At 39.6% G+C, this 16289-nt stretch overlaps 1 protein-coding gene across 5 annotated transcripts; it reads left to right on the top strand.

Annotated features, from left to right (window-relative positions):
* The first annotated feature begins 685 nt into the window (after positions 1-685).
* Positions 686-16286, top strand: PRIMPOL (primase and DNA directed polymerase). 5 transcript variants are annotated; one of them, XM_057420366.1, is made up of 13 exons: positions 686-739; positions 4629-4813; positions 5197-5288; positions 6245-6386; positions 7091-7238; positions 9211-9501; positions 11140-11302; positions 12442-12539; positions 12942-13028; positions 13111-13219; positions 14330-14412; positions 14497-14543; positions 15627-16286. In XM_057420366.1, the coding sequence occupies exons 1-13, from the start codon at positions 697-699 to the stop codon at positions 15912-15914; spliced, it is 1776 nt and encodes a 591-aa protein (XP_057276349.1). In that variant the 5' UTR covers positions 686-696; the 3' UTR covers positions 15915-16286. The 5 variants fall into 5 exon arrangements, with proteins under 5 accessions (XP_057276349.1, XP_057276351.1, XP_057276353.1 ...); XM_057420368.1 differs by having other exon boundaries at positions 15784-15927; XM_057420370.1 differs by lacking the exon at positions 14497-14543 and having other exon boundaries at positions 15627-15777.
* Positions 16287-16289: the final 3 nt, after the last annotated feature.

Raw genomic sequence — 16289 nt, 5'->3', positions numbered from 1 at the left:
CAGTTTAAAATTAAAGCTCCTCTCCCCATCCCCCGCCCCCTTTGTTTAGGCAGCTTCTCCACAAAAACAAGCTTAAATGAGCAAACTGTCCGCCTTAAGCTTCTGGGAAAGCAGCAGCTGCGTTCCCGGCCCCGGAGGGGGAGGCCGGGAGCCGAAGGGCGCTGGCGTGGCACCGCGGCCGGTGTTCCCCGCCGCAGCCGGTAGGCAGGGCGCTACCTCGTGCGGAGGGACAACATCCGCCCGCAACAGGCACCAGGACCGGCCGTGGCGGGAGCCCGCGGGCAGCCGAGGAGCGGGCAGGCGGCGCTCCCAGTCGGGCCCGCCCCGCCTCGGGCGAGCCGCGGCTCTCCTCCGGCCCGGCTCTAGAGAGGCTCCGGCTCCCCTCAGCCCGCTCCCTGCGGACAAGGCGCGCGTGGCTCCGCCAGACCGAGGCCCCTCGGAGCCGGAGAGCCACAGACACGCCCCTCACGGGCACCAGCCCTACCCCGACCCTACCACACTTTCGTTCGACCCAGCCACCGTCCCCCGCCGCCACCACTCACCTCAGCTGCCACCTTACCCGCTCCACCGGCGCTGCGCTCCCCCCTGCCTTCCGCGGTACGCGGCGGGGCGGGAGGGCGGCCGCTGACCGCGATTGCACCTCGGTCCCTGTAGCTCCTCCCCGCGCGGGGCCGCGCCGTGCCCCGGAGTCACGTCATGTCGGTCGGGCGCTGGTGGCGGGGGAGTGCGGGTCGTGATGGTGAGTCGGTGTTTGCGGGGACTGCCTTCGCTGCAGGTCCTCTTTCCCGCGTATCTCCCTTTCTCCCCTACATGGTTGCGCCCCGCCGTGCGGGGTGGCTCCGGTTCCGAGCAGGGCAAGTGGCGTGCGGCTGAGCCGAGCGCCATGGCCGAGGAGGCGCGCGGCCTTGCTCCTCCTCTCCCCGCCTCGGCTTGCCGGGCTGGGACTCCCGCCGTCCCAGCGGCTGGCCGAGCCCATCGGTGTGCCCAGTCATACCGGGGAAACTTGGCGGGAAAGGGCATGTGAGGTTAGGAGCAGGGGAATGGCTTTAGGCTGAAAGAGGGTAGATTTGGATTAACAGCCTGGAGAAGAGAAGGCTGCGTGAAGACCTCATAGCAGCCTTCCAGTATCTGAAGGGGGCCTACAGGGATGCTGGGGAGGGACTCTTCGTCAGGGACTGCAGTGCTAGGATAGGGGGTAACGGGTTTAAACCTAAACAGGGAAAGTTCAGGTTAGATATAAGGAAGAAGTTCTTTACTGTGAGGATTCTGAGGCACTGGAAGAGTTGCCCAGGTAAGTGGCAAATGCTCCATCCCTGGCAGTGCTCAAGGCCAGGCTGGATGGAGCTTTGGGCAACTTGGTCTAGTGGAAGGTGTCCCTTCCCATGGCAGGGGGTTGGAACTGGATGATCTGTAAGGACCATTCTGTGATGATTTATGATAAACAGCCATGCCCTTCAGCTGCCATCACGCCCAGACTCCCCCTACACCAAGCACACAGGAGTGCCCATGCGAAGCTCCCGTGGGTGCAAATGCTGAGTCTGTTTGTTACAGCTGCACTTAATGCTGTAACATTTGACTGTGTAACCCAAACTCTTGCGTTTGATCTATTGTTGTAGTTCCTCTATGTGCTGAAAAACATCTACTTTTCTGACAGAATGTGCATTTATAAAGATAATCACCATCTTGAGTAGTTCATGGGGATGAGAATGAGAAGCTATAAGATTTCAGTGAGCTGGGAAAGCATGGATGTACTGGACTGTATCAGAGCAGCACTTTCCACTTACTATGGGGTTTTTCTCCCACCACCTCATGGTGGAAGCTTGGAAATTATAGAATCAATTGACAGATGTAGTCTGAGTATACCTGCCTGCTAGCATCCTACTGCCCTGCCGTTCAGCCTTACACAACAGCTCTCTGAAGCTGAGGTTTCAGCTTCCTTATCAGCTTTCAGGTCAATTAGTTTCATATTTGTACATTGACCTTTGATTGCAGGATCATAGTACATTTAACATGAGAAACTTAAGTTTTCCAGCTTCTCCCAGCAGGCACTAGCCTACTTCTCGAGGTTGCATCACCAGGTGTAATATTCTGAATTTTGCACAAAATTCCTCAAATCTGAATTGTAGAAGCTACTTCTATTAGAAGCTTAAGGTGAAAATTTGATGCTCCTTGTTATTGTTGAGGGAAGATGAATAGTACATTTCAGTATGCCACAGTTTAGTATAACTAAGCTAACTCTCACTAACATTAAGGAATTTAGTACTGGGGAGAGTTATTCAATATATTATTCTAAGGCTGAAATCTATAGCTGATGTTGCATCATCCACACTGGCCAAGACACCAATGTAATCCTATTATTTTGAGTAGCAGATGACTAGCGTGTTTAAGCTTCATTTCTCAGCAGCTGTGTATAGTGTGTTTTGTCATAATCATTACAGATTTTTTAGCATAGGTTGTTCGGGTTTTTTGGTGTGTGTGTTTTCTGTGGTGGTGTTTTTCTTGCTACAATGCAGGAACACATACCATGAAATGATGCATTTGTCTGTCCCCCATAGCATGAGAGAGCAGATAATCATTTCTGGAACGGAAAGTCCATCTGTCTAAAAAACCCCAAACAACCCAAAAAGCCTCCCAAGGTACTGATACCCTAAAGTATCAAAACACAAGATGTCTGCTGACACCATCACTTCTTCCCTCAAAAAAGGAAAATGAAATAACAAGTTCTTTAAGTCATCTCCCAGGAGACACATTTTCCCAGCATTTTATGCGAACATCCTGCTGAGTCAGAAACACTGAAGTCCAAATGTGTCAGTGATGGCATTTTTTTCTGGCAAGTAAAATGAAAATAAGGACTCCCTTTACTTCTGGTAGGACAGAAGAGAGGAGGATGAAGTAGGAATTTCCCAGTAAACTCAGAAGGCTGCTTACTCTGTGTTCCACTTAGTCTGTAAGGGTAAATCGCACATGCTCTAAATACATGTATTAGGTATAGATGAAGTTACCTTGGAAAGATATATTGGGCTGCTGAGAATCTGAGAGTGTTTGGACTGCAAGAATAGTGATAGATCTCAGTTTAAGGTAAGGGTTACTAGCCTTCTCCCAGGTTCAGATATCCACTCAGCCATGTATCTGCAAAAATATATCCTGATTTAACTAGGAAGTTTAAAATGAATACTGAATTATGGAAATTGTCTTTTGTTTCCCTTGTTTTTAATGGCCACCATGTGGGAAAGTGTTTTGCACCCAATTCATTTACAGCAGAGACAACAGCATAAAAATGAAACTGAGGGTTCTGCTAGCACTTATGAGAATTGCTGATTAATGTCTATAATTTCATTTTTCATTCCCAAAGAAGAAACTGATTGCATGAAAAGGAAGTGGAGGAAATTCATGTGTCAGGAGACTGGCAAGGTCTGCAGAGATAATATGTTTGAGCCCAGTTAGAAAAAAAACATTCTGTTACTTAGACTTGACATAGGCACTAAAATATCAAAAGACAGACAAGCCTAGATGTACAGTGGTCAGAAATGTAGGAACCTTTACTGTGGAAAACTCAAAGGGGCATTCAGAGGATGTAAAATTTGAGCTTCAGGGCCCACAGGAATATTTAAATACTCAAACTCACCTTGTATATTCAGCTTGTTAAACATTTGAATACTTTTGAGCAGGGTCAGTGTCATGTTTGTCTCATTTTTATCTTTCATTGCAACTGTGAAGTTACAAGAACCAAGTAGTTACTGCAGGGCAAAACTAAAAGATACCCCTTCATCTTTGTTACTTCTTGACCCTCTTTCTCTGTTTCACAGTTTCTTAGCAATGCTCTTTACCGATTTGCAAGTGTTCAGAGGGGCAATAAATTTTCCAGAAAAAAAAAAGAAGTTAATTAAACTTGCAAATAATTATATGTATGCTAATCTTGTGTTTGTGCTTTCCTACATTACTTCATAACATTTGGATTACTTGTGGAACTAAGTTGAAAGGCTGCAAGATAGCAAGCACTACTGCATCAGGTGCTATTTCTTGAAAAGAGATAAGATTGCTACCTTAAATTTGCATGAAAGTACATGAGATTTTAAGCAGTATTACTGAGTAGCAATGGTTGGCAGTGGAGAATGGAGCCCTCATTTTGGATTTCACATCCTTGAGATACAACGCTCAGAGCTGGAGTCAGATATCTTAATTTTTCTCAGAATCTCAAGTGCTGTGCTACTTATGCAAATTAATTATTTCATTTGTCTTTCCAACCATTAATCAGAAATAGTAGTATTTTTTCACTCCTTACGGATGCTGTGTGGCTGGTTAACACGGTTTGTGTATTTTTTTGAGAAGGAATATAATACTATTCTGTAAACAAAAATGAAGCTTCCTACACCTTCCTTACTGTGTCTACTCTTGTTTACCTTTGATAGTACTAATATGGAGATCTCATATCTAAAACTGTGTGGAAAGATTTAATGTTAAAATGAGTATCAAGCAAGATTAGGTGTTGATTTGGAATACTGGCTACTCTCAATAAATAAATTACGTTCAACAAAACTAGAATTCAAAGCTGTGATAAGTACAGGATATATTAAAATTGAGTCACAAACAGAAATTGATAGTTGTTTGACTATTTGTTATTGCTTCAGGACAAATGAAGAGAAGCTGGGAAGAAAGACTGAAGGAAATAGAAGAACTAGCGTCTTACTATGAAAGTAACCCTCTTCCTCCAGTTTATAAACCAAGACTGTCCAAACCCTTTTTGCCATCCCCTGTTTGGAAAATATTTTGTCATCAGGCTGATGCTTTCAATTATGTAAAAACCTGCAAAGAGGTATATTATTTGTTTGGTAAATGTCTCTATTCTTTAGGTACTTTCTAGGTTGAGCTTCACTTAAAAGCCTGTTTGTCGATAAGATCTTTATCAGATTGCAAGATCTTTTTTTTTTTTTTTCCCTTCTTCCCAATCCTGAAACAGCAAGTAGTTTTATTGTCTTTGTAAGAGATCATGCTACACTGTCGGTACCTCTGAGAAGTACTAATCTAACATACAAATTGGTATGTGATGTTAACCTCTAGCAGTAAAAGTGCTTTTGGTAACAGTGTAGTGATTTGTTCCTTCTGAAGATGAACAAGCTATCAGGATTGGCAGGAGAATGTGAAAACTTTAACTGGTTCTTTGAATTAAAAAAAACTTCAATATTTTTACTTTAAAAGTGCGTTCATGTATTTGCCTTGGAAAAGAGGACACGAAGTGGATCGAGGTTTTACCTTGTGACGTCATATGAAGAGCTTTGGTTTTATTACACGTGAGTATTTGTAAAAGGTGTCCTGGATGTTACTATAAGATAGTAGTGTAGTGGTTACACTGTTATCCAGTAATACCTCTTACTGGGTAGCTATCCTCAGTAGCCATCTGCTGCTCTGACAGAGCTGTAATGGGTAGCCGAGGTTTCATATTGGCCATGGGGAAAAATTCATAAGGACAAACCAACCTATTTTCTGCTGGGTTTGAACTTTCTTTAGAGATGCAGACTGCAATTATTCCCTGTGAATTAAGGTCTATGTCTAATGGACTTAAATCTAATAGCAGTAGATTTGCTTTTGCTGTCAGGTTTCCTCAGGAAATCATGCCAATGTGACACAAACATATTTCTATGATTAGTCATATTTTCATTTAAATGGGTATTAATATAAATGGTAGTTACTGGTTTGTGGGTTTGTGTTCAGTAGTTTCAAGTATTGGCAATTCAATTATATGCTAAACTTTTTTTTCCTTTTATTTGTTTTACAATAAAACATTTGGTTATGAAGTAAAAGAAATCTAAGAGTCAATTTTTATATGAAAAGTAAGCTTTTTTTTTTTCTCTATTTAAAATTAGATTAATTTTTAATTTAGGTGGAAAAAAAGTCTGTGTAATCTCAGTGCTAACTTACTAAATTTTACTTTTGAGTTTTAAGGGTTTTTTTTCTGTCATTCCTTAAGGTCTCAACAGCATTTCTTTTGACAGTATGTGTGGTAAGGCTTGGGGGTCGTGGGGAGGAGAATACAAATTAAATTCTAGGCCAGACAAATGTCTTTGTTGAAACTTGATGCTGAAGTTAGAGTTTTTTTCAAAGGATTAGAGGGTTGCTACGTTGATTCTTTTTAAATATGGGTGATAGACTGAAAAATGAAAGAATGTTGTGTGATCCTTGTTTGCAACTGACAAGTATGTGTAATATTTATCTTGCGAGGCTGTGATTTGCTTTTGTTTTTCCTTAGCAAAGGTTATAAAACAAGTCTTATGCACTGCTATGAAGTAATTCCTGAAAAAGATCCTTGCAAACTTTATTTTGATTTGGAGTTCTATAAACCAGCAAATCCTGATGCAGATGGCAAGAGTATGGTTGCAAAGTTAATTGAGGTAAATTGGAGCAAAGTCATGTTGTAGATTATTACAAATTCATTCCTAAATCAATATGAAACCAAAGTATTCACCACTTCATTATTCTTTAGCAAAATGAAAAGGTATTGTAGGCCTAGTGGTTATCTTTAATTAAGTAAAAAGTACTGTTTTAATGAAAGGAAAGGCTCTCTGTACGTAAAAGTGAAAAATAGAGAACTGTATTTGTTGGAATGCTTGTATTCACTGTACAGTGCTGTACAGGTTTACTGATATAAGCTTGCTTTTGCAGATTGATTTATGTGCTCTGCCACTTCAAAGCTGTAAAACTGAAGGAATATTTAAGTATTTTTCAGAGTAGCATTGATAAAAGTTTAATTCATATACTCCTCTGCTCATTTATTTTGCCAGCTGATACAGTCATATATCATATTCAGTCATATATATAAGCCACTAAATTAGACTTTGACCTGAAAAACTGAAAATCTGCTCAGCTTATCACTGTTCGTATATTTAGTGACTTGTTTATTTCAGCAAATACAATTTGTGTCAAATTTGATTAAAATTTGCTATGAGTTATGAGCTAGTTTGAATTAATTGTATGCTCAAAATGAGAAAAATAAAGTGGGGAAAAAAGATGTAGAGTCTGCATTTGTGTTAGGTTTTATAGATGCTACTTTTAAAAATGCTAGAGAAAATAGCATAATTAATGTTTGTAATTTCAGCTTGTCAACAAAAAGTTAAAAGAACTTTATGGTGTAAATTGTTCAGCCAATGAAGTCTTGAATTTAGATTCCAGTACTGATGAAAAATTTAGTCGACATTTAATATTTCTACCCCAAAAAGCTGTATTTAAGGATAATATTCATGTTGGTAAGTGTGTTCTTTTCTCTTACACCTAGAAATAACAAGTGATGTTTTGACTTTGTACAATGCCTTCTCACATTTGAATATTTAATGGAATTATATGTGGAAACGAATACCTATTCCCAGCAGAAATTACTAACGATTTCAATTTCATTAAGCCTCATTATTTCTCAACTCATCTTCTACTTTTTCTATAATTAGCATTTGTGGTTGCTTATAATATTGGGTGCCAGCCCCGAGTGGACACAGAGCAGTTATTTCCTATGTGACACTGTGGTAACAGCTACAAGCCCCAAAGATTAAATGGGATTACTGCAATTTTTAGTTCAAAAGTATGGTCTTTAACTTCTCTGCCACTATAAAACTCTTAAATGGTTATATGGTTAATAAATAATTTGATATGACAGCAATTTTAACCTGTAATCTTGTTAAGTAAACTGTAAGTCTGTTCTTTCAGTAAGTGCTTGAACTGTTCATTCTGGCCCATTAGTTAAGTGTTATGTGTCTCCACTGTGATGTGACTTTTTCATGTTTACTGTCAGGCTTAAAATACAGAGATTGTGTATTCATGTTCTGCCTTTGCCTTTGCTGTAGTAAAAACCTAAAAAGGCAGATAACTTCATAAAGTAATTTCCCAGAATCTATAGGAAAATATACAAAATCTGAAAGATTTTGTCTAATATTAAACTTAAAAGGGGTAATACAATTTTTAGACACATTGAAGTGTTGTCCTTCTTTTAAATTAATCATTGTGTTCTATCTAATAAATATTTAAGATCAGTTAGTGGTATTTATGTGGGATAAACTAGGATATGGACTACCACATCTTGGATTATATTGTTTCATAAGCCTTTAATGTCAGGAGACATGCACAAAGTGCATGGGCTTAAAATTAAATATGATTAAAACCATTTAGTATATAATTGGAATTAGTTACTAGTTAGAGTTAAAATACAGGGACTGAGTTCATAGCTCATGTGAGAAAGTGTAAAGATACTGTAGAGATCAATGAATTTACATATAAAAATACAAAATACTGTCAGTGGTCAAAAGTGGCAAGCCACCTCGCTTCTTAGGTCTCTCCATTCTCAGTAGTTGACCTGGGTTCAGCAGTAGCAGTCATTTTTCTCCTTCTTAGTAGCTGGTGCAGTGCTGTGTTTTTGACTTTCAGCCTGGGAACAGCGCTGAAAACACCGATGTTTTTAGATGCTGCTCAGTAATGTTTACTCTGGCCAAGGACTTCGTGAGCCTCATGCTCTGCCAGGGAGGAGGGGAAGCCAGGAGGAAGCAGAGACAGGACGCCTGACCCAAACTGACCAAAGAGGTATTCCATACCACAGCACGTCATGCCCAATATATAAACTGGGGGCAGTTACCCGGAAGGGCTAGATGACTGCTGGGTCAGGCTGGGTATCGGTCAGCAGGTGGTGAGCAGTTGTATTCTCTTCCCTTGTTGTTTCTCTTATCATTATTATTATTATTGGTGGCAGCAGCAGTGGTTTGTGTTATACCTTAGTTACTGGACTGTTCTTATCTCAACCCGTGGGAGTTACATTCTTTCGATTCTCCCCATCCCTCCGGGAGCAAGGAGGAGGAAGGGGGGGAGTGAGCGAGTGACTGCGTGGTTCTGAGTTACTGACTGGACTTAAACCACAACAGTAGTAAAATTGCAAAGGGGAAGATTGTGGCTGTATGATGCAGTTGATATATGCACAATTGTTTATTTTCTTATGTTTAACAAAGTTTAGTAAACTTCTTGCCAAGCATGGTTTTCTCAGTCATGAACCAGAGCCATTTTATACTCTGGGCTGGTCAAAGACGTAATTTTTTCCTTTTAAATCCAGAAGGTGGAAAGAGACCCCAAACTCCAACCACTTCCAGCTTGGCTGTTTTGCAAAATGTGTGCACAGGAACTGTTGGTCTTTCTTGACTATTAAATGATGTTGTTTGTGTTGAGGTTTTCCTGTTTGTTTTTAAGGTAACTTTGTGAGGAGGATTCTGCAGCCTGCCGTAAGGTTAATAGAGAGCAACGCTGCTGCTGTGATTCCAGAAGAAGGAGCAGGACATATTTTCCAGTGCTCTGCAGAAGGAGTTGGATCAGATGGCTCTCTTACAAACCTCACAGCTGTTGGAGATGCCTCTAAAGACTGGCCAGCCATTGCTCACAAAACAAAGGATACAGAAACATCATACCAGGGAGAAAATTTGGAATTTTCCTTTCTAGTAGTAAATGATAAAGCTGGCAACAAGCAACTTCTTGTAGATCTAGGTAAGTATAAGAAGTGCTTTTAAACCTCTTTGGGATGATACAGAGGTTGCAAAAACAGATGTTCCTTAATCTTTGATTACAGACAGTAGGAACAGCAGTGTTTATATTGTTGTCCCTTCAGTCAGAATTTAAGCCAAATACAATATATGCTGCAACTGTGATGATAAATGCTGTACTTAAAGTACTCTTAAATTCTGGTCCATTTAACTTCTTCAATTATTATATTTAACTCTTTGGTTCTGAAGTTTGAAGAAACTCTTGCCACACAAGACTCTAGTTTTGTTCCTAAGGACTTGGTGCTCTTAGTTGGATTAGAAGAGGATAGCATCTATATTGCATTTTTGTCATTTCAGTTGAATTAGAAGCTGCTTCATTATGGAAGGTGTGGCCTTCTGTATTGTTCTTCGTGCATGCATTGAGCCTTCCTCCCCTCTTTGGAATGGCAGTTGTTAGATTTTAAAGACAGAAGAATAGAAATGCGGGGTTGGGCACTTCATGGCCCCGCTGGGTTTCACCTGTTCATGGTATAAAAATGTTAAAAATCTCCAGGAGCACAATGCCCACAGTCAGACTAAAGTTTGAAAGTTGCACCCTTCTCCATCCCTGTGTCTGGTGTCTCTGCTGTTTGCCTTGGCTTAATGAAATGGAAAGAGGTTAGCATGTGTTTACACAGCAGTGTGTTACGTACTTGAGGACTTCATCTTGCTTTTTTTCCTCAGATTTCTCTGAAAAACCCCCTTCAAATTCTTCTCATGGAATTCAGGATCACTTTTATTGCTGGCCTCTTCATTATGTCTGATTTGCTGAAACGTAATTACAAAGTTAGCCATATAGTAGGCTTCTCCGTTACTGAGTCAGAAGGATTACTTTGTACCTACTGTTCAGGATTCCTCCAAGCATATTAGTGAATGGAAATTACAGAAAACAAAATAGTTCAGTGCATCATCTTTTAAGAATTTGGTGTTAGTCTCCCCAAATTAACCATGCTCAGCATTTCTTACACACATTACCTCAAAACCGGAAAGCGAAAATTGGATTAGCTGCAGTGATAGAAAGCTATGTGACATTCTTGTTGAACGAGTTCTTTAAGCTCTTTTATCATCATGAAAATTAAATGCAACCCACAAAGAAAGCTCTCACCTCCTCAATAAATAGACATATCAGGCAGTGTTTAAGATAGGTGTTCATTTTTTTGTGGTTTGAGGTTGGAATCAAATTTTCCTGATAAATGCTTCAGATAAGTGGTGTCTGGTCCACAGAAAACAAAGTTTTATGAAGTCCTTTCTGATTAAAATAATTGTGCAGGTTTTTATTCTCAAGTGGAATTTCACAAAGTTAGCATGAAAGCATTAATTTCTTGTACTGAAGGGAAGCTTTTAGGAATGAGAATGTCAGAATGATTAAAATGTCTATGAGAGGTCTTGAGCGTTTTAATTCTTCTGTAACATAAAAGATGTACCTGTGTGCGTGTTCTCACTGTGTTGCGTTTCTTCTATGGGATGTGAACCAAAGTTAGTAATAGTTTTTGTCCATTCCTTAGACCCTTAGCAGAGTCTCAGGGAAAGGATTTCATTTAGAAGTGCTCAGTATCTTAAACCCTAGCCAGCATTATGTTAAGAAATATCTGGTTTCCTGTAGGAGTTTACACAAAGAATAGAAATTTCCGGATGTATAAATCGTCAAAAGCAGGAAAAAACGTGATTCTGAAGATAGCAGAGGATAATAAATTTGTCCCTAAGTGTGAACAGAATGTCTCCATGGAAGAAGAGTATTTTCTTTCCTCCTTGGTCTGCAATGTTAGGTAATCGTTTCATTCTGGTGGCATTTAAGTATTTTTAAACATGTATTTTAGTGATTTTTCTCCTGTGGCAGTTGTGAATAATTATTATCAATGGGCAGTTCTTCCGTGGACATTGTTACAGGGTAATTTAGAAGTTTCCAGTAGAATTCCTTTTTCTCGAGTCTCTTTAAAAGTTTGAAGAACACTACAGAATGCGTGGTTTGGCTTCTGAGTTGTGCCTTATCTCTCTATACGCACATGCTGAAATGATAACTTGTTAATTTTGGTTGGATTCTGTATAGTTTTGAGAGGAAAAAGTTTATTTCTACTCAAATATAAACAGTAAATATTGTCTTAAGTCTGATTAAAAAAAATAAAGGATTTTTGTACATGTTTATTTCCATACCAGATTGCCTTTTTGGTACAGATACCTCCTTAGGCTGGATACTGGTATATACAATAATCAAGTTTTCTGTATCTAAACCTCTGATATATCTTACCCTGTATTGACGGTACATTAAGATGATCCTAGTCATTACTGCAGCAGAAAGCAGAAAGTCAAAGTACTACATACAGCTGTATGGTATTGTGTATAATATTTTTATTAAAAACAGGTATTTGTTGTGACTGAAGTTTTCATATCCTGAAATGTTTGCTAGCCCATAGCCCGGTAGCATAAATGGTGTCATGTGTTCAGATCACAGGCATCAGCTGAATCTGTCATAAATATGTATGAGAACTGCTGTGTTGAATTGAGTCTTGTCTGATCATCTGCCTTCCAGCTAGTAATATGACAAGGAAAAGTAGCTCATTTTAAAGAGAAAAAAACATCTGAGACCTTTCAAAGTGTGTGTGTATATATATATATATATATATATTATATCTGGAGCAAGTACTGCTGCATGAGGGTGGACCAGCAGTCTTTAAATGAAAGAAGTGCCACAGGGATAGGGAAAGGTTACAGACAGCCTCACAGGCTGGCTGAGGCTGCCAGGGACCTCTGGATGTCAGTTGGTCCAGCCACCTGCTCCTGCAGGGATGCCTGTAGCCTGTAGCCTTGGACTGTGTTATGTCATGGCATACTGTGGTACGTTGCAGTATGTTACACCATACCATGTTGTGCTGTAAGAATCAGAGATTTTCCTTTGTATTCTCTTCAGAGTGAGGGATGACACAAAAGTTCTGTCATCTGGCCTTTCAGAGGAGGAGGGGAACATGTCTGCGGTTTTGAACAGTCAGAATACCAAAAGCAGTAGAGGTACTCCAAGCCTTTTCTACTCTTTCACTGGATATACTGTGACTGACACACCTGATAACCTCGAGGAGGGCTTTTCTTCGGCAAGCTTTCTGCAGGAGGCAGCATGCAGCTGCACTGACGGATGCTGTGCAGCATGTGACTGGCAGCCGCTGAACCTCCTCTCAATGAGCTTCCATGGCAGCCATGCTTTGTCCCCTTTCCCCTGGCTCCTTGGGGGTGGCAGTAGCAATTTAAAGATCTACAGGAAAATAACAGTGGATTTAGCCTGTTTTTATTTAAGGATTTGGTGTGATTCATGTACATTTTCTGTCTATGGGCTATACAATGTGTTGCAGTGTTACAGTTGCATATGGCAATGGCAAAACGAGTAACTAGGCATATACGTGGCCTTTGTTTTAACAGATTCCATGGATGGTTATCAGGATTCACCATATCCAGAAATTGATTGTTTTGTTCGTTCTTTGGTTAATAAAGATGGGGTACAAGGAGGTAAAGACCATTTTGCTATTTACAAATGAGTATTCTGCAGCAGTATTTTTCAGTAATTAATTCTCTTTTTAATTTCCCCCAGGAATACGGCGATGGAATTATTTCTCTCCAGATGAAATACTTGTGTATGATATTTCTGGTTACCGGTGGTGTGCAAATATTGGAAGAGCTCACAAAAGTAACAACATAATGTACGTTCTGTAACTATTCGCTGCAAAACAGCTTTATTGTCCTGCTCAACTGTTATTCTATAATAATGCTGAAAAATTATGGATAGAATTGGCAGCTGTTACCAATTTCTGGGCTGTTTCTTTGTGAGGATACTATGCTTTTAAAAATCAACCAACCAAAACCCTCAATGTACTCTGTGATAACCGAACTTGTATTTCTAATATTTCTATGAAGTAATCTTCATCCTATTTAAAATATGTGCCTGAAGATGGTCACATACAAAGCAGAGTATATTAAAGCTATTAAGTGGTACTGTGCTTTGATGCTGCTTAGCAAGGAAGCTGAGCAGTCACAAGTAAGATAAAGAAAACAGAACACTTTAAAATTCATTACATTGCATCTTAACGTTATTAAAAGGACAAGGGCAACTCCTGCCCCCATGGCAGTCAGGGTGAGTTTTGCTCGTCGCTCTACAAGGACTCAGACTTCTTACAGATTAGCAAAAGAAATCTTGCAAAGTCAGGTTTTTCAGATGACATTAGAATTGCAATATATCATCAGTGGAAATATTTTAACTTGAAAATAATTTTATATAACCTTTAAAATAACTGCAACGAATGTGTTTTGGAGAAACAAAGGTATAAAAAAACCTGTCCACAGCCACTATGCTAGATGAACTTGGTGTTTCTAAATCACAGCTGAAAAAGCAGGGTTGTCTAATCAGTTGACAGGAAATAGTGCTTTTATCTGTCTTTTATAATGAAATTAACTCTAACAGCAACAGCAACAAAACCTTACCTTGCACTTATCTGTGTATATGCCATATACTAATCTTACTGTGTCCCATATACTAATCTTACTGTAATGACTTTTTCTTCCAAGCTTTGTGTAATGAAGTTGAATAAATTTCACTGCTACTCTTAAAATAAATGCATTTTTAACTTAAGAAACCTGAAGTTTATTCTAAAAAGTTAGGGCCTGTACAAAACAAGTATGCAGTAAGCATTTCAGAGAATGAAAAGCAATATCCACAGATGGGGACAAATGAAACCTGTTTATTTAGTGTTAGTTTCCTTCTCTCTGCATTCACTTAATTTGTGTTACTAAAAAATAAATTGCTTCATTTTTAGGATTGTGGTAGATCTAAAGAAGGAAGTCTGGTATCAGAAGTGTCATGATCCAGTCTGCAGAGAAAAAAACTTCAAATCACAAAGTATGTATTCTGGGATTTCAAAGCAATTACGCTTAATACTTTTTTGGAATGCTTACCTTAATTCATGCCATGTATTTGATTTAGGTTTTCCATTACCACCTAGGATCTGTCTCCCATTTCTTTTCAAACAGGTATGTTTTTGTCCTGTCAATATGCTACAGTTCTTGTGAATAAAGCTGTCTCTGGAGCTCACTGGAAATCCCTGCTGAGCCTGTTGAGCTCCTTACAGTAGTTACACTGGTACAGAATAGCTCCCCAGAGCAGCTGTGCTGGTGGGGTAGCTCCATATATTCATTTTTAAGTTCTCCAACAGGAGATCCAGTACAAAACCTGTCAGCACAGATAAAGCTACATTAGCTTTATATACTGAGTTACTGCAATAGCCTACCTTCCCCTGGGACTAAAGACTTTTTTGTTTTGCTCTGGGCAGTAGTTCCCATTGCATAAACCACAAGAGCACTCCAGGTGCAGAATGGAGAAACTGCCTGCATTAAGCTCTGCTGTGCACTTTTGACTTCATGCTGGACCAGCTAAAATAGAAGTGCTCACGGACCACTTGAGTCCGAGTCAAATTTAAGTCAGTGACGCTCAAATTTGAAGTCCACTAAATTCCATTTTAGTGTATTAAAGCAGTTATGTTTACCCACACAGGTAGAATATTTAAACCAACTGAATACTGCACCTGGATTCTAAACCCTGAACATAGCAATTTTTCCACTGAGGAGGCAGTAAGAGTTGGCATCTCTGCAACTTTTAAATTTCACATGCTTAAATTTCACACTGCAGAATGCCACATCAAGCTCTACTGAAGCAGATAATCAATAGCTGTTGTGTTAGCTATTGATGTGTTATAATTAACTTTATATTAAATAGTGTTATTTCACAGAAAGTGTAATTTCAATGCATTTTCAGGTCCCAACAGAATCTTTAAACAGACACTAAAATTGGTTTTAACCTTGTATTATTTTAAGAAGTTGTATTCATCAGACTACTTGTAGTTTGCTAGAAAAACAGCATATTTCTATTCCTATTAAAATAGGCTTCCACTGGTTAATGTGATTATAAATCAATGCACTGGAACATCTTTCTTGTTGGCCAGCTTTCTGTAGTATCCATTAGATGTGACAGTATGAGTTTCAAACTTTCAGGTCAGAGCAGTTAAAGATATGAAGACCATTTTCATATGTAGTAAGTAGGATTCTTGTTTTTAAAAGGAAGAAGAGTGTGAAAGCAGGAACATAGAAATAAAGCCCCATTCTGATGTGTCAGACTTGTCAAATACCTCAGTATCTGTAGAAAAAAGCTTGTCTCAAGGCTTCCTGTTGTCAGACAGCAAGTGGGACAGTGCAAGCGATGATGCCTGTTTCCTAGAAGCTACCGAAGATGTGGAACTAGCTGAAGCTGCAAATGACAGTCTGAATTATGCCATGGAAGAAATCCCTGATGAAATTCTTTTGGAAGCTTTAAGGAAACAGGACACCTGCAATAAAGAAAGCAACTAACCACTGACTTGGCTAGCAGGGACGTTTGCCTCTTGCATGCCTTCTGTGACAGATACTGTGATATAGTTCAAAAGCGCTCTTGCAGAGCTGTAAGACAAAGAACTGAGTAATTGCCAACAACCAAGTGTCCTCTCAACTGGATGGTCTTCAACAGGCATGAGGAGATCATGGAAGACTATATGAAGGCTGAAGAGTACTGGACTGAAAACTTGTGATGAACGCTGCTCCAAGTTTAGCACTTTTAACACTCTCTGCTGTGTGGTTTCTATTTTATTAGTTGTATGTCCAAGTTCTCCTGACAAACCAAGGCAGATGTCTTTACTTTCAGAAATGGAAATTACTTATTTCAAATAAACAAACCTTTTTATTAAATTT

This window comes from Pezoporus wallicus, unplaced genomic scaffold (genome assembly GCF_028554395.1).
Source record: "Pezoporus wallicus isolate ANWC-B61680 ecotype Strahan unplaced genomic scaffold, APGP_CSIRO_Pwel_v1 contig_5552, whole genome shotgun sequence".
NCBI lineage: Eukaryota > Metazoa > Chordata > Aves > Psittaciformes > Psittacidae > Pezoporus > Pezoporus wallicus.
Note: the sequence above shows the minus strand (reverse complement) of the source record. Positions and strands in the feature narration are given on the sequence as shown.